The sequence below is a fragment of the Corapipo altera genome, unplaced genomic scaffold (assembly GCF_003945725.1).
Source record: "Corapipo altera isolate COAL_440 unplaced genomic scaffold, ASM394572v1 2c, whole genome shotgun sequence".
NCBI lineage: Eukaryota > Metazoa > Chordata > Aves > Passeriformes > Pipridae > Corapipo > Corapipo altera.
Window position 1 is genome coordinate 4,239,086 of NW_020884923.1, and position 24,850 is coordinate 4,263,935.

General features: G+C 35.2%; 1 protein-coding gene across 1 annotated transcript in view; it reads left to right on the top strand.

Moving 5' to 3' along the window:
* FMN2 (formin 2) overlaps positions 1 to 24,850 on the top strand; it is a 178,589-nt gene that overhangs the window by 113,081 nt on the left and 40,658 nt on the right. Inside the window, 6 exon segments of the mRNA XM_027657210.1 lie at positions 2,546 to 2,637; positions 2,785 to 2,914; positions 3,761 to 3,907; positions 5,659 to 5,718; positions 5,899 to 6,019; positions 16,078 to 16,170. Of these exon segments, the coding sequence (XP_027513011.1) occupies positions 2,546 to 2,637; positions 2,785 to 2,914; positions 3,761 to 3,907; positions 5,659 to 5,718; positions 5,899 to 6,019; positions 16,078 to 16,170 (643 nt within the window).

Below are 24,850 nucleotides of genomic sequence, written 5' to 3' on the forward strand. Positions count from 1 at the left end.
CTCCCTAACACAAAACCAAACCCACGACTTTCTCCTCAACAGCGCGTGCAATATTTAGGTCAATATGTCTGCAGATAGTTGTATCTTTTCTAGTCCTCACCCTGTTTCTGGAAGAGTAATCTAAGATTAAAAATGGATACAATTTCCTGATCTTAGTATCTTGAAAAAATTCTTCTGAGGATATCATTATTCAAGAAACATTTGATACTGCAATTGTATTCACGTGTCCTATGCCCGCTTTGACAGAGACTTTGTTGAAAAGTACCTTTGGAGGACAAATCCCCAAGTTTGTTTCCTCACCCTAAACTGATACTGGGGTAGGAAATTCAGGAAACTAGGTGTTATGAGGGGGTCACTGTCAGTATTCTAAAATTAAAAACTAGTAAATTAACCCCACCCTTGTGCTTGCTAACTGAGAAATAGAATCATAGAATCAGCTGGGTTGGAAGGGACCTCCAAGATCATCAAGTCCAACCCTTGATCCAACACCGCTGTGAATACTAAACCATGGCACTAAGTGCCACATCCAGCCTCATCTTAAAAACCTCCAGGGACAGAGAATTCACCACTTCCCTGGGCAACCCATTCCAGTGCCTGATTACCCTTTCTGTAAAGAATTTCTTCCTAATATCTAACCTAAACCTCCCCTGGCACAGCTTAAGACCATGCCCTCTTGTCTTAGAGAGCTTATACTTCATGATGCAGTATACATTAATAGTTCAAGGAAGGACCAAGCTGTTCAAAGGAAGTGACCTGCTCAGCACTGGTGGGACCATATCTGGGGTGCGATCACATCTAGGGTGCTGTGTCTAGTTCTGGCCTCCCTGGTCCGAGAGGCACTGACATATTGGAGTGAGTCTGGTGAAAAGCCATGATGATGGTTAAAGACTTGGAGAAGTTTTTGGGTGTTTGGTTGGTTGGTTTTTTACTGGGTATCCAAGCACTGGAACAGGACGCGTAGAGAAGTACGCAGGTCTCCATCCTTGAGGGTATTCAAAACCTGGCTGGACGTTATACTGAGCAACCTGCTCTAACTGTCTCTGCTATATGCCAGTGTTAACTAGACAGTCTCTGGGGTCTCTTTCAACTCTCAGCCATTCTATTAATCTGGGGTACAGGTATTACCACCATTATAATTTCTTAGTGTTGAGAACAAATTTTATTGTTGGAAAAAAAAATTCCTGCAATATTTTCTTGTTGAAGTATATGATAGACAAGATCAGACTCCTTTAGAGAAGATGACCTTTGAAGAACATCCACAAAAATGCTGGATAATAATTAGGATACATCACATTCAAGACATATAGCCTTGCAATGATTTCCAGACTTCTTGAAGTAATGAGATGAACTCTGAAGTTTTTGCTGAATGACTCCTCAATCTCTTCATATTTTCTCCCTTTTGAGACGGAAAGATGTTCAACAACCTAAGAAGAACTGTCCAAACCTCGCTTTCTAGTTTCAGGTTGCTGATGGAGCTGACAGTATGATTTGAGATAGTTCCATACCTCTTCTGGTAGCCATGAAAAAGCATGTAAGAAAGAATGCGGGTAAAACCCATCTTATGTTTTACCATTATTTAAGTAGTTAATATGTAATTTTCCACTGTTCTCTTCGAGTTCTGTGGTGGAGTAAGTTAAAAAATGTGTGTAATGTTTTCTTAAAGGAAGAAAAGTAGATATACTTTTTTTTTCTTTTGATTCCTGTAAAGTTTCACAGTTTGAATCTATTTTGAAAACCACCACGGCTGTCAAAAGAAGGGTCAGATGGAGAGATTTCCATTCCACTTTTATTCCTTTCCATGCCATTCCATTTTCCAGTATTACAGTTGGAAAAAAATAATTTCACCTTAGTATGGAGCACAGGAAAAAATGAGGCTCTGTTGCTATTGAATGGAATTTTGAAGAGGTTTTCCCAGTGTGCCACGGAGTTCTTCAAGAAACTAGGCAGTTTATATGTAATTTTTTTTGCTTATTAAGAGAAAAATGAAAATTATTTTAGTTCAAAGAAATGTGCAGTAGTTCTCATGTATGACAGTTCAATTATAAATCAACTAATTTTTTGTTTCATAGTGTTTTTCAAATACCAAACAAAATTTAAATTGCAGTAAACAATTCAAACCCATTTTCATTTATTTAAAAAATGTATTATTTAAATACATATTTAAAGATCAGATTGCATTCAAAGGCATTCCAACAGATTTGGAAAGAAAATACAACTCATGAAGACAGTCCTTCGATTCAAAGACTTTATAAACAAGTAAAGAAAATGAATTGGGAATGAAGAGTATTGTCCCTGTGCATCATTTAATGAGTAAATATTTTGCAGATTACTAGTCAACCATATTATTTGAAAGATGTTCTGTTCTCCATCAGATCTATTTATAATTAAAATCACTCTATGGATTAAGTAGTTTTACCGCAAGCAGATGCTAGAAAGAAAAGAAAAACCTATGAATTTGATTTGTTACAGGGACATCTTTATTTGTGTTGTTTGACTAGGTTTTTAATCACAACAATTTTTCATTACTTTGTTTCCTTCATTCTAGAGAGCACAATCAGATGAATTAGAAAAAATAGAAAAGCATAGCAAGGCATCCAAGGAAAAAGAAAACGCGAAGTCTTTGGATAAACCGGAACAGTAAGAATATACTTATGAAAGAGCAATTTTACTCTCTTTAGAAAACTTTCTCTGTTGTTGTAAACTATGTAGAGATGTTATGAAAAAAACCTTAAAGCCTGTACCTACTAAGAGTGACTCACATAATTTTTTTAATCACTCCTACAGGTTCCTCTATGAGCTCTCACTAATTCCCAACTTTTCAGAACGTGTATTTTGCATCCTGTTCCAATCAACATTTTCAGAAAGCATTTGTTCAATCCGTCGCAAACTTGAATTGTTACAGAAACTGTGTGAGGTAGGTTGTGCTCTGTGAAAAGGTAGTTCTAAATTTCTGATATTTAATCTTGTTATGATTGTATTTCAACATCAAAGTGAATTTTAAGATTAGGTTTTGATACTGAATTTTTTCGTTTTTGCCATCAATGTGTATCAGCCTCTGGAAAATAGTGTACCTTCTCCTTTCTTTTGTTAAAGCAAAGTCTTCACTCTTCATAGTGACCATATCACTCCTTTCCAGAGGAATACTAGTTCTGCACACTTTGTGTTTGCTTGGATTTTGGATGTGTGCTACTCAATAATATCTCTGATATCTAAAATCAGTTAGAGATAGCAATGTTGTATCTAGTCAGAAGAGATTACTGGAATTTTGTGACCCCATGCAAAACAATACATGGCTTTAAAATGCAGGTTAAACAGTATTTTAATAGCTGAAAATTAGTTCAAATATTTCATGTTTTATTATGTAATATTTTTTATTTGATCAAGTGTTTTAGATGTTCCATGTGGGTGTTTTATGAACTTGATGAATTTTCCTTGAAATTAAATAGACTATTCATAACATCAGCATCACTTAAAGATTACTATTTTCATTTTTCTCAACAGATCATCTCTGATAATACTTTATAGATTTCCTATTATTTTTTTTCCAAGTATCCAATTTGGACATGACATTCTCCACTCACAGAAAGTTACATATTTATATTATCTACTTCTACATGTTGCAGTAGAAGGTTGTTAACCACCTATATTTGAGTCTTTATATAAGTATTATTTCTAAACACGGTAACAACAAATGTGCTTGTTAACTGTAAATATTTTTGTGACTTGAAACAGAATTTTTTTTTCTCTCTTTGTTTTTTAGACATTGAAAAATGAGTCAGGAGTTATGCGTGTCCTGGGTTTGGTTCTTGCCTTTGGAAATTACATGAATGGTGGAAACAGAACACGAGGACAGGCTGATGGATTTGGTCTAGATATCCTACCAAAACTGAAAGATGTCAAGAGCAGTGTAAGTTGATTCTAGAAGGCCAGAGAATCTTACACTCTCAGAAAATTACTTTATCTCCATTTCTGAGTAAATGGTGTGAAGCTTACAAAGGCATGTGGAAGGGAACTCTTTTGTTACTATACTTATTTGATCATACTTCTTTTCACTGCTGTACAAACGAAAATACCTGAAGTTATGTTTTAGTTCCTAATCTCATGTGTATTTGACTTTCAGTACACTGCATAGTTCTAAATTTTCCTGTACTTGGAAGCAATACTATGATCTTACTCATAAAAGTTTATTACAGAAGTGGAAGGAGTTGTCAAAGAAAAGTTAACTGTGATTTGATACTGATTCAAAATATTTGTGAGGGAAAAATACAACTCCTGAAAATGACAGAATAGGCATCCAGAGCATTCGAGGTAACCTGAAATTTATCCTTTGCATTCATCATAATTACAGAGTGTGCATTTGCCACTGGATCATGGACCTACCTGAGTAAAGTACTTGTTGAGTCAAGATTTGTCTAGTATAGTCATCTAAATAAGGAGAATGATAAATAGTGTTTTTTCTTGCTCTGTGCTAAACTGGAATTTATGTGTTACCAGCACTTTTTTTGGCTCTGGTTATTCAGATTGGGTTATATTCAAATATATGCTTTTGTTTACAAGGAAACAATAATCTTAGAGTTTCTATTGCTATAATGAAAAGACTTATATGAATGTGGACTATAGTATGAGAGTTAAAATTGGTTCCTATATCTTTCTAGGAAGTCACTGCCAAGATCTTCAATTCTACAAGTGGCAGAAAAAGAATAGGTTTTTTCCCTGATTGATCCCTTACTAAATATAAATGCTTTAGCTTCTGGGTTAGGTCGTGCGAGTAGATAACCCTGAGCTGAGACACCACGTTAGCCATTTGCCTTTAAAGTAGTGGAGGAACTTTTTTCTTGCATGCTGGTTTCTTTGGTAAACCAAGGGAGTGATGATGTGAATGACACCTTAGTACAACACGTTTGGAGCAGCTTGCTTTAGCTGAACCTTCTAATTGACTAGATACAGTGTATCACCAGTTTTAGAACTCTGGTAGAAAATTTAGGCATGCTAAATGTAGTTTGGTGACTCAAGTCCTTAGTATGTAATTTGCTGGCAGTATTATGACTGCTGATGTTGCAATTGTAAGATACATTTTCAGTTTATTTGCTACTGATCAGTCAGAAAAGTTCTTACATAATAGTTTTCTGAAAATATCTGAAAATGTAATTCTGTCGGAAATCATCTTCAAATGGAATATCTTCTGTGAGGTTTTATTGGAAATTGCAGAGGGGAAACAAGGACAAAGTTCCCTCAAATACCCCCTGCTCCTACCCCAAGTTTAATTTAGAAAAATAACTTTGTTTAACTTAACTTTGCTTTGGTTATAATTATACTGTTGCAAAAGAAGTTGCATACATGAACCCAGACACAATTTCTCTTTTCCTTCTTGGGAAATTTCAAAATGTAAGGGTTTGATTTACAATCAGGTAAATTTCTAAAATAAGGAGTGCATTTACATGGCTGTTATATTTTTCTTCATTTTCTTTAGTGATTAAATGATATTTCAGGGTGTGGAGGTTTTTTTTTGTTTGGTTGGTTGGTTTTGGTTTTTAGTGAAGGGACCAAATCTGCATAGTATTTTTCTTGGCATTAAGTATTTCATTTATTTGAATTACCTTTTCTGAATATTTTCAGTGAGTTTCAGTAACACAGCAAACTTTATTCTCCTCTGTACAGGACAACAGCAGAAGTCTTCTATCTTACATTGTCTCATATTATTTACGTAACTTTGATGAGGTGAGTGAGAATTAGTTTTTCTCTTTTAAATTCAAGTTAAAAAAAACAAATTAGCAAATTTGTTCCTCTGCTGGCAAGATGACGAAATATGCACAAATATTCCCTGTGCTTTCAGTTATATATTTTAGTATAGCAAAAAGTAATGAACACTATGTAACTGTTCATTTGTGGTTTTGTCAGGATGCTGGAAAAGAACAATGCATCTTTCCTCTTCCGGACCCACAAGATCTCTTCCAGGCTTCGCAATTGAAGTTTGATGATTTTCAAAAAGATCTCCGCAAAATGAAGAAAGATTTGCGAGGTACTGAACCTAGATTAAGTGCTAACTATACGTTACCCTGCTGTGTTATTGTTTGTATCATTTTTAGACATTAGATGACACTGTAAAAATATTTGTGTATTTTTGACTCCTCAATTACTGTTTTGTTTCTTTGATTTTTTTTTCCATGACCATTTAAGCAATAACTCATAATTTTCTGTAGATAACCTGAGGTTTTTAAATTAAAAACATCAAACCAGTTAGGTCAAATCTTTTTTTTCAAAACCAAAGCAAAAAGCTAGTTTAGTTTTTCATTTTTCCAAACGTTTTGACAAGTCCTTCACTGTAAAAAGAATTGCAAAGTGTTGGACCATGTCCATGAAAAAAAAGGGGGTTATAATTGCCTGCAAATACTATCTAGCAGACAAAATAGTATGTATTACATGTTGTTAAAGATAGATGAAATAACTGGACTTTACTGGATATGCAATATGCAAAGGTTGTATTTTTCCCTCTTGTGAAATGTTTTCTTGAAATGAATTCAACAGACTTAGGATATATTTGCTAGACTTTAATTAAAAAAATATATCACATACATTTCTTAATAGCATGGGGATCTAAGCGCTAAGTTGAAGCAAGAGTTTAGTTTGCACAAATGATTCACAATCTTCATTATTTTTGCTGTAAGTCCCCATTAGACTGGCCAGTTATGTATCACTGTACTAAATCTTGGAGAGAAAAATTCAGATCAAGGTGTAAAATGATTTTTATGTTACTGTTGCCTTGCTGATTTTGAATGTTATGCATCTAGAGACCAAGGAATGGTTTGGTAAGCCATCCCTGAACAACCTAGATTGGAAGGTTCTCTATTAAAACAAAAACATAACATGATTACCAAATTATATCTTATCTTCCCTTCTTGCTCTTATCAACATTTTTTAGGATGTTTTAAAATTTATCCTAAATATTTTGGGGTAAGATTTAAAGTTGTAACAAGGTCACTTATTGTGATCATGAGCAGTGAACTGCAGCACCCTCCATTTGCTGCCTTGAATGATCAAGGGGCCAAAAATCCCACAGTTTAGCCGTGAAAACTTATTTCTATGCTTGCAACTGCCAGATAGTCTCAGGGCTGATCTACAGTCTTGCCATGTAGAAGAAAGATGCTTAGGTCTTACTGAAAAAAGGTACTTGAATCCTAGCGTATGTTAATGAACGCCCATGGGGGCAGATTTTATTTCTCACAAATTCACCAAAAATGTTTTTATTTAGATGAAAAATACTTTTAGATCAAGATTGAAATTTCCATACAGACATAAATCTCTTGTGGAATAAATCCACACTGTGCAATGATCAAAGCAGGGCTTCTGTAAAAATGGAAATTTCACGCCATCAGGCTGCAGTTGAATTCTTTCTATGCTTCCAATCCGCCCTACGACTGAAGTCTCTGTTGTCAGTCTGTTCTGTAGCTAATGAAACTGAAGAATAAATACAGACACTATTGCTCTTTCCCTATTCCCTTTGGTACAAATTTATTTGGGGACAGCATCAGACTCCATCTGCATCCTCTCCTGGATATGAAGTGACAATTTCAATACCACACTGCAATGTCAATCGTGATTTTATATCAGTCTTGAGAGATTCAAAATACTTTATATTGACTCTCTTTTCCAAAGAAAAGTGGAACCCTAAATTAAAAATAGTTTATGTTAAAAGATTTTATGACTGTGAGAACATACACTAGAAATTCTGGGTATTCCAATACCTTAATTTTTGTAATACTTTCAGTGACATCGAAAAGCCAATCATTTTTAAATAGAGTACAGATTTTAACTGAATGGATAAAATTACTTCAAAGTGGGTTTTTTTTCTGCATTTACTGTAAGTACACTACCAGATTTGCTAATGCACATCTGGAACCTTATGAGTTACTAGAGCTAGCAAGTGCCTCATTAAATGACAGAGCAGGAAGAGGACTGTAAGATTCTGAGAAAATTCTGACAAAATACTAAATATGATCCTATCCTTTTGAAATCAGTGAGAGTAAATGAATACTGATTGTTCCTGGGAAACACTGACTTTAAAGCCACAGAAATAAATGCCCATGAATACATTCCAGCTTTTGAGATGTGAATTGTAACCCTGGACCTATATTCATCAGTAATTAGGTTGAAGATTTCATGAGAGGATTTCACCATTTGGTTGGGTGGATGGTTTGCTTTGTTCTCTGTCCCTGAAAAACTGAAAATTTCACATAACATCAATTCGGACTGCATGACCATTGACTGTTGATATTAGTTTCAAATACCTTGCAAACCATGCAGTGAGATCATGCTTATTACAATGAGGAAAGAGGGCATTGGTTTACCCAGGAAAAAAAGCTACTGAAGATATTTTATTTCTATCTTAAAAAACTTCCCATGATCATTATGCAAAGGTAGGCTTCATTTTGGAAAGATCCTTTCATAAAATTTTGGGACCATTAAAAAAAAAAAAACAACAACAGAAAACCCACAAAGTAGAGGAAGGTTATTATTTAAAAAAAAAAAAAAAGTTTTATAACCGTAACAATAGCAGTTCATTCTAACACTGCTGTATTTTTCCATCTAAAGAAGTCAGTAGCATACACAGAGACATGCAGATATAAATAATCTTCATGGTTCTGTAAAGTAATTTCACTGACATGCTCTTTCACAGTTCTGAGTTTGGGTTTATGTTTATATTAGAGTTGTTATACTGGTTGCTTAAAAAGAAAAAAAAAAAAGAACTCTTGATGTTCAAACTTCTATGCTTTTTTCCCTTTTGACTATAGAGGCTATTGTCCATTTTTAAGTTTTTATGAAATGTATGCCTTGTAGTTTGTAAAATTTTAGAAAAAAAGTTTCCTCTAATATTTCAGATTAAAAGTGCAAATCCAAAACTCTCTCAGAAGCATGCTATGTGACTGTTACAAGATGAATATTACAGAAATTTGAGGTTTTTATAAATAATAGAGATCTCAAGGATAAATTTTATATACTAGATTTTTTACAAGATAGAAGACCAAGAACAGGTAGATCCTTTTACTAACAAATCAAGTGACTTTGGCTCCATCTGTAGCTCCTGGATTTCACAGCTCTCCAGGATTCTCACTTTAGCCTTTTTGACTTCAGTGACATATAGTTTGTTAAGCAACTTGATCTGCTTTTGATCTCTCCTGGCTGTCAGCAATGTTCCTTGATGCAGTCATGCCAAGCAATGACTTCTGTTCCTATGTCATTCCACAAAAGAAACGTTAGCACTTGCCACATGACTTAAATCAACTCACCGTGTAAAGAAAATTGGGCATCTAGGGTCACAGGAGCAGTGTGACTCTTCCTGATTAGGACCTCTGTTACACAACTATTACTATCAGTGTGCTTTTCTAGACACCTCAGAATGCTCCAGGTAGGACAGAAAGATGTGGAAAAATGTGTATTGTATCAATTAATGGTCTAATCCTCTCTGCTCTTAAACTCTCTTAAGGTAAAATTGTGGATTAGGAAAATATTGGATTTGTGGCCCACGAAATTCTTCAAGATGCGTATTTAGTTTAGAAAAGAACTAGAACAACAAAATGGCATTGAGAGTTACAGTACTTATGGCAAGTTAAAATCTTCAGAAGCTATTCTTTGGCTACACATTAACATTTTAGCCTTACAATAGTAAGTTTATTCTTGCTAATCAAAAACTAATTCATCAGTTGTCACTTATTGCAAAACTTTCACTGAAGCTTAGCTAAAAGGGAATTAGAAACAATGTCAGGCAGAAAATAAATCTGACTAGTAGAAGAGATTAATAATACAATACAATGCAGATTGCTATAAAATTGAGTTGAAGTCTGTACTTGTTTATATGTCATGGTCATATTTAATATATTTGATTGAAAAGTGATTACAAGTAATAATTATGATAATTAAACATTATTTTTGTAGTGATGCTTTCTTTTCCTATTCTAAGTGTTTACAACTCATTGAAAAGTCTCCATCCAAAAGAAGCTAGGCTGTGTGGCCCAATACATCTCTCTGGTTTGGAATAAATGTGACAGAGAATGTTTATAAAGTGTTAAGCATTTGCAGAACACTTTGTATTTTAAAAGTATGTTCCAATAAAAGCCCCACGGTAACTTGGAAAAATACACGTTCCCTATTTTTTCAGTGCTTCTTAGTCACCTAAAGTTACCTATTCAGCTTGAAACTGCTAGTTGTAGAGCTGTTATGTGCTCTCATGTTTAACACCTGCTGTGTAAATCAGAGTATTGGAAATACTACATTGTGCAATAGAAAGACTTTTAAAAGTTATATTTGGAGTGGTGTCAATATGGGACTGAGAGAAGACAGTAATAGTCATGCTAATCATTCCTCTTGCCTCTTGCCCTTAACACCTAGAAAGAGGCCCCTACCCTGTAAGTGCAGTCAAGCAGTAGCTTGAGATGGAAGTTGTCCATGAAGAGGAAAATCTGTGTCTGGGGTTACTTTGCAAAATCAGATTGCATCCACTGTTAGTTCTTTCATAAGTAATATTAATGTTTACAGGCTAACATAAAATAAATGCACCATTCTATTTGCACACCATCCTCTCTCTCTCTCTCCCTCTCTCTCTCTCACACACACACACATGCTCATACACGCATCCTTGTGTATTTTCATATTCCTGAGACTGGTTCCATCACAGTTCTGATTATGGGGCTAAGACTTTTGCAACATTTCAGTGCCACTTCTTGAGCAGGAGTGGTATTAATTTCAACCTCAGTTAACAAACTTGAGCAACCTTAAACCATTTAAGGCCCTAATTCAAACGGAAGAAAAGGAAGGGATTGCTCTCCTAAAGAAGGACATTCTTAGGATTGATTGATTTTCCTCTAAGGAAAGGTCTTGAGTCTAGTCTGGTGGTCTGTCTTTTAAATAGCTAAAGTTTGATGAAATAAAGTGTATCCTAAGAGGTTTCCCAAAAATGTCAGACTTTTTTTAATATGTTTGTACACTGATATTTCAAGTTTCAAAAGAAGACAGGGAGTTGAAGGAGAACTGGATAAAAATTTGCATTCTTGAGAGTTTGAATTCATTGTATCATCAAGTATGTTCTGTTCTAAGATGCTTTTCAATGTCTGTGATTTTGTTATTCTCTGACAATAGTTTTGATATAAATATGATTTAAAATTTTTCACAATTAAGAAGTAAATCTTTAATTTTTCTTAAATGATCCATAGATCCATATTATGAGGAAAACATGCCTTCAGTCTTTTATAATAAAATGCCAAACCTCTCAAGGTAATTAATAGCAAGATAATACAACAACATTAGTGGTTTTGGTCAATCCTACACTTATCTGTACAATCTACCTTTGCAGAAACAGCTATAGTTTTAACCAAATTAAATCTTTACTTTTGCCAATTCATTAACAGCTGTGCATCCACACATTGTAGCTGTTTGTTCAGTTATTACTGAAAGGGTTAATTGCTGCAGCTATGCAGCATGCAGACTTCTAAACCTAAACCAGATGTAAACTAAAGCTAGGCTTTCAGTCAATCTTTGAGTTATATTTTACTGTCCTTAAAACTCCAAACAAGGAGCTGTCTATGGAAGCCCTTTAAGACTCAGCAGTTCTTAGTGTAAGAAATTAGGGGCTCTTTCTGTATTTGTGGTTGGGTTCATCAGAGTTTGTCTTTTGATGAAGCCAATATGGTTTTCTTTAGATGAAGTCTAAGTTTTCTTTTAAAGTCACAGGTTGCAGTTGTAAAGAATCCAGAAAGCTCTGAGGAAGTTGTGAAAACAGTGGTTATGCTGTTATAAACTTTTCAAACATCACCTGTGGAAGTCTGAGTGCTCAGAACCTCGGAAAATCAAGGACATAATTTCCAAACTTCCTTAAAGGCTTAAAAGCAAATAGTCTATCAAGTTTTAATTAAACTTACGCTCTCAAATACCTTAAGCAACCTTGAAAATCCACCTGAATTCTATCAGACTTCTACAAAAAAGTATGTGGTTTCAGAACTAGTTAAAAAAACAACTTCATGAACCTCTTAAATACTCATCTAAGGTAATTAAAAATTCTACTTGCTTTCCTTTTGATCTTTTTTTGCTATGTTGCTTGTTGTTTTTGTTGTTGAGTTTGAGGCTTTAGTTTGCTTGGTTGGTTTTACTTTTGATTTAGTTTTTATGTTTTGGGTGTGTTGAAACGAAAAAATCTTGCTGCTCATTATTATCCCGACCAAAGACAACGCAGTAAGACTGAGGAGCAACTAATCATCTGGTCACACATTTTGTTCAAAAAGACATATTTTATTATTAGAAGAGATTTTTACTTCCAAGGGTTAAAATTTAGCATCGAACAGAACTAGCTGGAAAACATGTATTAAAAAGATAGTCTGAATGTTGAAAACATTTTTTTTTCTTCTTTTTTAAAAACAGTTAAGTGACTATTTTTGGTAATGCAACTGCTTGCATTTTAGATCATTTATCAGACTCACTTATTGAAAGCATTAGTACAAAGCATATAAAGTTTAGCGGCTTTTCTTTTCCTTTTCTGTATAGATGTCTCTTAGCTGATAGTGGGTGTTGTGAAACTTTATGTATTTTAGTATATTGACCTAAAATAAGATTAAAAAAATAGGATAAGCAAGCTAACACAGTAGCTCGAAAAAAGTGCAATTAATTGTATTTGAACACAGAAATAGAGAATGAGATAAGATTCTTGAAATACTCAATACAATTGGAATTGCAATTTGTTTAAATCTCTAAACTGGTTTTGAACACAGATTTTCTTGTCAGTTTCCAGACCAGGGGCATTTGAGAGATCTATGCACGTATAGGCAAAAAGCTACCAGTCTGAATTGCTCAAAATTTAGAAGGTTCTCCCATACTGATCTTTTCCATTGCTTATAGTTTACTTATATGTTAAAATTGATTTAGAGGTTTGGAGAAGAAGTGTGTCTGCCCATGCCAACTTCTGCTTAGGACTTGAGAACTTTGGAAGGTATAAAATCAGTGCATGAGGACTGGGTATTTGGGACTACAGGATACTGAAACCTTCACCTTGCTGCAAAGCAACACAGAGAAGTTTTTATCTTTCTAATTTATTCATGTTGGTGCAATTCCATCTTGTGAGATAAGCTTCTACCTAGCGCTTGACTTTTGTGACTGCTTACATGACTCATTTCTGGTGCCTTAAATATCTTTCAATTCTTTCATTATGAGGAACTTTAAAATTTGCTTAAAGTAAATGAAACTTAGAAATATTCCAGCTTTCGTTTAAGTTTTTCAGTTGTATACACATGTCCCAAGATGAGAGAATAAACTAAACCTGTGAGAATAGGAATGATATCAGAGCAAGTTTTGAGCCTGTTGTGAAAAATCAGGCAAGCTTTTGTTTTAGACAAAACTTTTACAAAGTCATCACAACAGGTCCCTTCTGCCACCTATTCCTTTGATATATGGGATGTTTAGGTGAGCTGTTTCATGGAGATAAATGTGTTTGAATATGAAGCTGAGGTTAAAAACAAAATCAAAATTAGAAGGCTATGAGTATCCTCACATACTGTTTTTCCCATGCGTTACCTCCATGTTGCTTAGAAGTTCTTAAATATTCTTCTGACACATTTATTCACTATCTTATTTCTTCACTTGGACAAAAATACTGATAACTATCTGGTATTTTGTATTACTTTCATATGATCAGCAGTTTAATTTCTTCGGTTACAGTGAGAAATAGTGATAGTTCATACAAGTAAAGAGGGTTTATACTCTGGTGACAAATTATAATGCATGATAAATTAGTGCTATATCCAACAGGTTGTGCAGGGAGACCACACAGTTCCAGTCTTAGTGATCTGGAGAACTGATAAACTTAAGATGAGCTTAGAGGCCTGTTAATTCTTTAATGAAGAAAGCATCCGATGAACTAGTTTGTTTTAAGCATCATATTACTGATATTAGTATGGTAATAATGACAGAATTTGTCAACTTTTAAAGTCTGAATGCTACATACGATATTTTACTCTATAAGATAAGAGAAAAGGATTTTTGTTTTCCTGTGTTTTCTTTTGTATTGTAATTATTTAGTGTTTGCAATTCAGGAATAGGATCAAAAAAGGACCTGAACTATTGTTCTTCTGAACATCACTAATTTTAGTCTTTTCATGGGTGGAAGGGGGGGTGGGGAGAAACAAACAAAAATAACTCCACCAAAAACTGGAGAAACAAAGCTATCATTAACTGCACACCCTTTCCCACACCACAGATATATACACAAACAATGCAACTGTGGAAGAGCTTCTAGTATCTGAATGGTTAAAGAAGAGACATTTCATTCTGACAATATTACACTTTTTTTTCCCTGTAATAAGTTCCATCTACATGTTGAAATGGGACTGTTTCAGGTTGTTGACATGGGTATAGATTAAGATTTTTGGTGGGTATGAGTCTTCATTAGATATACACTTCTCTCAGATTGGCTGAGAGATCAGGAGTTCATCGTGAGCTGCAGATGTTAATTAAAGAGAGCATAATGCTGTACTGCTCTGAAAAGTATTTAATCCACATTCTGGGAAAAAGTATGAAATTCTGGTTATATCAAATGTTATGGTAGGTTCTATAGCCTTTTTTCAGATTTGTCACTTATTTCTGAATAGGAGAAAAGCATGATAGAAATTCTATATTACCATTACAAAATGTCTTCATTTGTAGAATAGTACATAACTTCTCTACTTCTTGTCTGTCATATGTTGTAAGAAAATTCGTGGTCATGTGGATCCCCTTCCCTGTTTCAGATGTGTTGACTAAAAAGTTTGTTTAAAATTTGTTTAAAAATCACAGTCTTGTAATTATGTAATTATACATTATATGACTGTATTTGTGGGGGGTTAGGTTTACTCTTTTATTTTTAATATTGCTTCATAAGCAGGTTACCTGTCTAATTAGATATATTCATGTTTATTTTTCCCCTAAAATCTGCTGGTATTTCTTTCTGTTTTGCTCTAAGCTTAAATAAAGTTAAAAATTATATTGTTATTGTCACCCTGGTTTTACTCCACTTGTGTGGAGTTACCATTTATTTGAGCCAGTCTGCTTTTCTATATATGTGCGTTTTAAACATTATAATAGTGCTTTCTGCTACTTAAAAATATTTTTTAAATGTCTAACCAGTTTTCTGTATTTAAAGACATACTAATAATTCCTTTTTGCTTAAAGAAACCCTGGAGGGTAAACAAGGAAGATATGCATTTTAGATGTGTGCACTTCTGTTGGAAATTTTGAGGCAGAATCAAGCAGGATTCATTTGCGTTGAATGATGGGAACTTATGGCACTCTAAAGAGATTTCCCTTATAATGGAAATCAGAGCTTAACATTCACCTGAAGTAGTAGTCTCAAATCTTCTGTTCTCCCAAATTACATTAGCTTGGATAATTGGTGGAAGTATGATGGTACCCCCTTACAAATGAATATTCTGTGTCAGATTTGCTTTAGGTTCCAGCTTCTCTGTCCTGGTCTCTAGTGCAATAAGAACCAAGATGTGCTCCAAGGTCTTTCATAGAGTTCAAGCCATGAGAACTGTACTCTTATAATCTTTCACTTTAATCCTTTTGCACTCTTACTTTTGAACAATGCAAAGCACTTCTACTACATCTGTTGTTTTATCAAGTATCAAACCCTCATCTGGCTTTACTCACTAAATTAAGGTCATTCCTACTATTTGGTGCAGGTTTTGCATCTGATCTTTGATTCAGGCACTGCCACCTGGGGCCAGGTATATCAACACGGCATGGAAACTCAGTTTGCAGTTTTGTTCCCATATAATTCTTCTCCCTAAATTTGTCTTCCTTCTTCAAAATAATTCAAAACTCTTGTAAATTTTTGCTACCATTCATTTAAACTCACAGACTGGCCAAAAATTTTTTGTATATTTTGGTCAAAAATATTTGACCAGGAACAAAACTGTTCCTGAACATATTATCGTGTTTGTACTTGAAGTAGTGTATTTGAGGCACATATTCCAGCAGTTTCACTGGCTATGAATTAAAGTGTCTTTTATTACAGTATGCAATGATGTGTCATCCTGAACTAATCTGTTACTTGAATTTCAGCATGTGAGACAGAAGCAGCAAAAGTTTATCAGCTATCACTAGAGGAGCACCTCCAACCTTTCAAAGACAACATGGAGCAATTCATTAGTCAAGGTAAATAATGAAACGTCACTTAACCTTTTCATGACATTTCAAAGGAAAGTTATGGGAACAATGTTTATACATTGTGGGAAAGGCACTGTTTATTTTGGCATCATAGAAAGATGTGGATTAGTTTAATCAGATGCCACACAGTTCTAAAAGATTTGCAAAATGATTCTCTTGTACTGTAGGTGACTCACTCTTTTTTGCATGACAGCAAAGACAGCAAAGACAAATGCTATTGGCTTGAGTGTGTGATCTTCTGATTAGTTCAACATTCCAGTAGAAAACAAATTTACAGCCTTTGTTCCTTGAAAAATTGTTGAAGCTGGATCTGTTTCATTAACTTCATTCCAAAGAGATAATTCTCTTGTGTGCTCCAAAAAACATGTAATAAGCATAACAAAAGTAGTTAAAAGTTTTCCAGAGATAAGGTAAATTCGTATGAAATACTTGGATGTGATTAATGGAAAATACTGCAAAATATATTAGAAATATCCATGATTGACTGGTAGCCTGAGTACTAGAAGGAAAATATTTTAAAATTAAATGGACTATGCTTTACTAGACCTTTCTTTGATAAGACTGTAGGAGATATATCAGAGCATCTCTTGAAATAGTACTCTGAAAGAGTATACTCTGTATTGACCAAGTTGCTTTTTAATACAAATTAGAATTCAATGCATAAGGGTTAAAATTCCCTGATGAGTACATCAACATAATTTTAAAATTTTGTTGCTGCTTCTGCTTTGATACTGCATTTTATAATCAAAGATGGACCTATTGTCTTCTGAACAGGCAAATTATTTGATTTTGTGCTGATTCAATGGACCTGTCAGTAATTCATTAGCCTAGAGATGTGCTAAAGAGCTACCATATATAGAACTCTTTACTAACTGAGTGTGCTTTAGGTTTGAGAGGCCAGTCAGGTATGCATTTATTTCTTCCTGGGTCGGTTATCCAAAATGACCATCTATCCAAACATTTTAAGAAGTGGAGTACATACAGAATCATCGAGTGGCTTGGGTTGGAGGTGACTAGACCATGTTGCTCATGTGTTCTACTATGTACTGATCCATGCTATAGGACTCTCAATTACAGTTGATAAATTGAACAAACTCACCATTTTGAATCATCAACTGTGAACTGATGTTTCCTAAGACAAACATAAACTAGCCAAATCTGGCAAAGAACCTGTTTTGTCCAACAATAATAGGTACGAACTGATTTAAAACTGGATTCTGATTATGTACATGACATATTAATATTACAGTAGTGACATGATTAAACATGTACCAAGTGTTTTGTATTAAGTTTATATTATTGTTTATATGTATACATAAGGAAAATTCAAATCACAAGTTTGTCTGAAAGAGATCACTAATGACATATTGTAAATCATGCCATATGTTTGCATATTAACCTTAATAACAGAGTAGGAAATCAAACACGGGGCTTATCCCTGGAACTGTTTATGACCAGGTTAGATGGAGCTCTGAGCAACTTAGTCTAGTGAAAGGTGTCCCTGTCCATGACAGGGGTGTTGAAACTAGTTTAAGGTCCTTTCCAACCCAAACCATTCTATGATTATATGATTATATTTCAACAGACATCTGTCTGTTAAATTTCTGTTGCTTCTTTTAGAAACTATACTTACAGAAATATCTGACTTTAGACTTTGGCTTACTTTCCGATTTCTAGCTACACCTTCCAGAAAATAATTTTATATAATCGATATAGTGATCTGTTCTGTTTCTGCAAGGATATGCAATTGCCTTTATTGATTATATGTCTGTACTTTCGGAGAGTGAGTAAAATGACAAAAAAAAAGATGTAAATCTCATTCATTAAGAACTTTGCTGTGTTGCCATATTAGCAGTGTATTGACAAAAGGAGAAATGCATAATGTCAGTAAAAATATCAGTGTCTAATTTTAATGAAAATAATTGGAAATATGTATTGTGAACATGGTCAACTGTGATTAAACAATTTCTAGATTTTTTTTTAAACTGCAAGACCTATGGTGCAGAATTCTGTCCCAGTGTAAGAAAGACAAAGGTTAACATAAAGGAAAAAAGAATCCCTGGTTAAGTTCCAAAAATAAAGTAATTTAAATACCTTTCATTATGAAATCCTTTGTTTTTACTTCATGGGATTGAATTCAGACTTGAAAGAGGCCATGTTTAAAGCAGGATTTCTCTTTCCTGTTCAGTGTTTGACAGGCTTTTGATCTAGATATTTTTTCTAAGGGCTTTTGTTGTTTATGTAGACATAATCGATGAGTCTTTTCAGCTAGACTGCACACATGATCATTTAGAAAAACAGAGGGACAATTCTTGGCACCTTTTGGGGATTTTTGTTTATATAACATATGCTCTGGGCAAAGAAAAATCAAGCTTTAAGTTTTTATCTTTTCAAGTTCCAGTTTCTCTAAAGTCAGAAAGTTTTAACTTGTAATTCAGATGAAAAGCATTTTTCATAAGGTTGAATAATTTGGCATGTTTATATGATGCCTTTACAGAGTAGATAACTTGTGTGTGTAATGGGACCCAAAAGTTCAAAGTAGCTAGTTATTTACAGCATATTCACTTATACTTGTTGCTAGCAGCTAAAATGGAAAATGGTTTTCCTAGAGGCAAGAAAATTTGGACATCAAATGAAATATCCTCGGCAAGGGGTTAGAAAGGCTCTGCTTTATAAGAATAGTTATTATCATGCACTGTTAGATAGCTTTAAATTACATTACTGCAGTCTAGCTAATTGTTACTAGTGATGTATTAATTAAAAAAATCTTTTTTAATGTTAACACATTTTTATTCATCAGAGGCAAAAAAAGGTTATATATCACTAGCTTACGTGTAAAGATGATTTCATTTGAAAGCTAAAGAAGGGAAAGAGGCAAGAATGTGTTCAGGATCAAAACTTTTAAGATGAAATTGCTAGTAGTATATATGATGAAGGCTGTTCAGCATTTGCCTTGCCAGCCAAGTCAGTAGGCTAAATAACTAGGATATCATCAAAGTATGCAAATTAGTAACAGAATGCCAGTCGTTTTTCTGATGGACTTCAGGGTTATTCTTAAAATGATCATTCTACTTGACAGAAAATTAAACTACTTGTCCTGTCCTCTCTACGTTGGCATAGTGGATATTTGTGATTTACAAGCATGACTTATCCTGTGGGTTGGATTTCTGAAGGTCTTGTGCCTCAAAGCCTCAAAGGCAATCCTCTCTGTTCTTCCATGTTTTCTTTCTTCTTTTTGAGTCTCCATACTGCAAATCATCAATCATATAATGTGGTTCTCCTGTTCTTACAAATGTTAATATTTTTTTTCTGTACTTCTCCATAACCACAGGGTTTAAAAAGCAGATTGGAGAAAACTTGTCAGAAAATACAAGACTTTTCAAAATTATACTGCTTATTTTTTAGTTTGTTATAACCATTTCTGTAAAGGTTTCCAATATGTGACTAATATATAACTGCGAAATTTAGTAAAACAACTATACTTTTCCAATAAAAAAATATTCATACCAAACAGCAGGAATTTAAAATTTGCATCTCCCCAATATAGGGTATATATTCACATTTTCTATCTTTCAGTTACTCTCCACAAGTTATCACAATTTGAGTAAGAGAGATTGAAAGGAGTACACTATTTGGGAACCTTGTCTCCATTGTGGATAGATAGGGATGCAAATACCTGAGAGACCACATCCACCACTTTGGAAAGCTTCAGAAATCACTTGTTTTCCTGGGGGAAATGTGTCTGACACACAGGACAGTGAAGAAATGCTGAAGGCGCTAATCATCATGCAGTTTGTAGAGGAATTTCATTAGCAGTTAGTAATCCTTTAACCTTGCCCCTACTTGATAGGATAGCCAGCTCATGTTGAAAAAATCATGCGTTCATCAACCACAAATGATTCACAGTCCCCAGGTTTTAACTGTGGTTAATTTTGCAGTGAAAAGCAGTCTTTGGGTGTTTGTTGTTGGGACTCTATCTAGGCTGTGCATTCTTGTCATCTTGATAAGCCAGGAAACTTATAACGAGAGGCAGCCACCATCACTTCCTCAGAATAGGAAGTCTTGTCTGGGGAGTGGACTTTAGAAAAAAACATTATGCCATAGGAAATGCAAGCATTGTTTGCAGAAGCAAAATCAAAACTTTCTGATTATGGGCTAGTTCATCTAAAAGCATTGGGAATAATTACGGTGTGATTGTAAGTTTGGGACCACAAGGTAAATATTCAACCTTTGGTTCCTTCTAGTCTTTATTTTGCAAAATTCTGGAGTTCTGCTATTGTGAGTGAATACTAGCCTCAGGTTTTGTTCTGCCGGACCCAAGAATACAGACTCTTCTCTAGAACTGTTTTCTAGTCACATCCTCATGATCTTGCAGAATAATGATGCTAAAACTGACCTTTTGGGTGAACTGTTTGTAACCATCTCTCTCCTTTGCCTGGAAGAACATTCAGGAACCCAGTTTCCAAACTGTTAGTAAATGAATGTATAAATCACAGTGTGTTGCATTTATCACTGCAGCTGTAACCAGATAGTTGACCGTGACTTGTTCTTTTAGGTCAAATAGCGAAAGGCTGTGCATCATCAAATGATGGATTGTGAATGAGACTAAAGCACCAGACTGAATCTTGGATGGCTGGGTTAAGTTCCTGGCTCCAGAAGTATTGTAGATGATTGCGAAATGAGTGCTGCTAGGGTAATCTTAATTCTGGCATTTTCTACCCCAGAATGATTGATTTTGCAGATTCCATTTTCTTTAATGTTGCTTTTATAATTTGATTAATATAGGGCAGAACATAGCAGTACTGCATAATTTTTCTAAAAGTAAGTTGAAGAAAATATGACTGAAAGATGATTAGGAAGATATATGAATAAATGTTTTTGTTTTTCTTTGAAAAAAATGCACAGAACATTAAGAAGTTGGCTATTGGTAGATTTATGTAGAGACACTCTCTTTAAATATTATCATCATCAAAATATACTCATTACTAGAATTTTAAAAATCAACTTCTTTCATTCTAGAGGAAAATGTTGGAGGGATATGAAAAGTAAGCAACGTAAAGTCATTCAAACAAAAGATGCAGGAATTCAATTTAAGCAATTTAATTTTATGAGTGTTTACATTTTTGTTAGTATTCTTCTTGTTGAATTATTGAAGGAACTTTTAAAACTTGTTCTTTGAGTGCTGAAAATATTTTTTTAATCTCATACTGACATCTTAATGCTGATAAATAGTTTAACGTCAGCATGATATAAACTTGTCCCTACCTCAGATGTCAGCACCTCCATTGGCGTACATTTTTACATAATAATCCTAATTCAGACAGTGTTGCATTTGCAACACGAGACAGACTTCGCTGAATTAGTCTCACAGACTGGGGCTGGCAGCTTTTTGTGCCTTTGGCACAGGGTCTCATTTACTCATTTTTGTAGGCATCTATACAGCAGTTGCAGACAACACAGGTGTGGTAGAGTTAAAAAGGTATTTTGGCATTACATGAGAACAGATCAATGCATGAGTATCACAACAGCATGATACAAGTCACCCAACTCAAAATACTCTGGAAAAAACGCATTCTGAAAAAATTACCAAAAACCTTGTGGATAGTTGGGGAGGGGGGAAAATAATTCACATTTTAAGTCTCTCTTCCAGTAAAAATGTATTCAAATAACGTTGTTTTTACCACATAGTTCTCGGGATGGAAAAGGAAAAAGAAGAGGAGGACATGAAAGCTTAAAAGTACCTAGCTCTTTCATGAGCCCTAATCACATGTTCTTTAGCACTGTGGAGTCCAGACTCACAGCTGAACAGCTTTCCTTTTAAAGCAGGCTTAAATCTCTTGCAATATCTTTACAGTACTAATAACAGTGATTTAGTCATAGGTATGCTAGCTAACTGCACATCTGTTAACTGCCTAGTCCTGACCTGACTGAGACCACTGAGCAGTGTAAGATTTAAGATCAGTAGCCGGGAACATTGAGTGAAGAGCTCAAAGCTGCACACCAAAACCAATGTATTTTACTTCTGTGAATGTGACATGACAACATTATAGTGAGTAGTTGCTGAATACACACAACTAAGTATGATGGAGTGATTTTCTGGGGTTTTTTTTTGGTGATTATTGTTATGTTTTGGGGGGTCTTAAGTGTTGGATTTGAGTCCCTCTTCTCTCTCCCTCAATTCAGCTGATAGGAGATGGTGTCTTTCAAAGAGTGACAAATCACAGAATGGTTTGGGTTGGAAAGGACCTGAAAAATCATCTAGTTGCAACCCCCCTACCATGGACAGGGACACCTTCCACTAGACCAAGTTGTTTAAAGCCCCATGCAATCTGGCCACAAACACTTCCAGGGATGGGACATCTGCAAACTCTCTGAGCAATCTGTTGCAGTGCCTCAGTGGACTCTGACCCTCTCAGTGAAGAATTTATTCCTTACATCTAATGTAAACCTACTGTCTTTCAGTTTAAAATCATTTCCCCTTGTCCATGTAAATATCGCTGTAAAGTGTTCCTCTCCAGCTTTCTTGTAAGTCCCCTTTACATACTGGAAGGCTACTGTAAGGTCTTCCCAGAACCTTCTTATCATCTGCACAACCCATCTATGTACTTGCTCCAGCAGGTTCACATCCTTCTTAGGTGGGGACCCCAGAGCTGGATGCAGTACCCCAAGAGGGGTCTCCCTAGAGTAGATTAGAAGGGAAGAATCACCTTTCTTGACCTTCTGGCCACACTGCTTTTGATGCAGCCCAGGATACAGTTGGTTTTCTGACCTGCAAGTGCGCACTGTTGAGTCGTGTTAAACTTCTCATCAACCAACACCCCTGAGTCCTACTCCTCTGGTCTACTCTAAATCCATTCTCTCTGCCCAGCCTGTGTTTGTGCTTAGGACTGGCCTGACTCGGGTGCAGGACATTGCAGTTGGCCTTGTTGAACTTATGAGGTTAACACAGACCCACCTCTCAAGCCTGTCATGGTCCCTCTGGATGGCATCCCTTCCTTCCAGCATGTCAGCCGGACCACACAGCTTGGTGTTGTCAGCAAACTTGATGAGTGTGCTCTCAATCCCACTGTCCACATTGCTGACAAAGATGTTAAAAAATGCTGATCCCAATACTGACCTCTGAGGAATGCCGCTCATCACTGCTTTCCACTTGGACATTGAGCTGTTCACCACAACTCTCTGAGTGCAACCATCCAACCAGTTTTTTATCCACCCATCAACCCCATGTCTCTCCAGTTCAGAGACAAGGATGTCATGAGAGCGACAGTGCCAAATGCTTTGTATAAGTCCAGGTAGGTTACATCAGTCTTCCCTTATCCACCAACACTGTAACCCCATTGTAGAAGGCCACCAAATTTGTCAGCCACTATTTGCCCTTTAGTGAAGCTATGTTGACTGTCACCAATAACCTCTGTATTTTCCATGTGCCTTAGCATAGATTCCAGGAGAATCTGCTTCATTATCTTGCTGGGCACTGAGTTGAGACTGACTAGGCTGTGGTTCTTCGGGTCTTCCTTTCCTTTTTAAAAATAGGGTCTGTTTCCACTTTTCCAGTCATTGGGAACTTCACTAGACTGACGCAGTTTCTCAAATAGGATGGATAGTGGCTTGCTTACTTCCTCTGCCAGTTCCCTCAGGACCTGTGGATGCATCTCATCAGGTCCCACAGACTTGTGTACCTTCAGGTTGCTTAGTTGGTCTCAAACCCAATCTTCTCCTACAGTGGGTGGTTCTTTAGTCTCCCAGTCCCTGCCTTTGCCTTCTGCAACCTGGGCAGTGTGGCTGGAGCACTTGCTGGTGAAGACTGAGGCAAAAATAACCATATTCTTACCCAATTGTTGCTTGAGATGGATTTAAAGAGGACACAAACAGGAAAATGTGGAGAAAGTTTGTATCCTAAAACACAGTATCAATAGAATTTGAGATGAAGTTTTTTGGTTGTATTATTAATATAGTAATTAGTCTGAAAAGTAAGTTTCCTTTGTATAGTTTTTAAAATTTAAATTTTTTTAACTTTCAACAAAGTTCAAGTTTCTGTCCTTATGTATTCAGTGAGATTTTAATTTGTGGTTCCATAAATCTTGCTCATAATCTATGGAGTTAGCATATAATTTGAGTACCTGTGGTGTGAGAGTATAAAGTCATTGTGAAGTACAATTGGTTGGAATTAATATAAATGTTTAAGTGTTTAACTTATCATAGGTTTTTAAAAAAAAATGGAACAACATAATTGTTCAGCATATTGGCTGCTCTATTCCAAGTTATCTTCAAGAAACTGGGGTCTGAATGAAGAATTTAAATGTTCTTTTTCATGTAGGCATGAAAACCTTAGATAATGGGGGAGATGAAACAGATATTCTGCATGCCCACAATGTTCTATAAATTTGTCATAGAAAGTACAGAAGGGTGTAAGACTCTTCCTAGGATTCCCAGAAGAAATCCTGCTTTATTCTCGTGGAAAACTTTCTTTGCATGAATATACCTGATAATAAGCCATCCAAATGTACTTGGATCTTTATTCAGTGTAAATAGAAATTCTCAAAACTATAACAGTGCAACTCTAATGAGTAATTGAAAAGGTATTGTATCTGTCAAAAAAACCCCAACAAACCCCCCCAAAAAATTGGCTCCACTTTAAAGTTGCTGGAAAGCACGTTCATAGCTAATT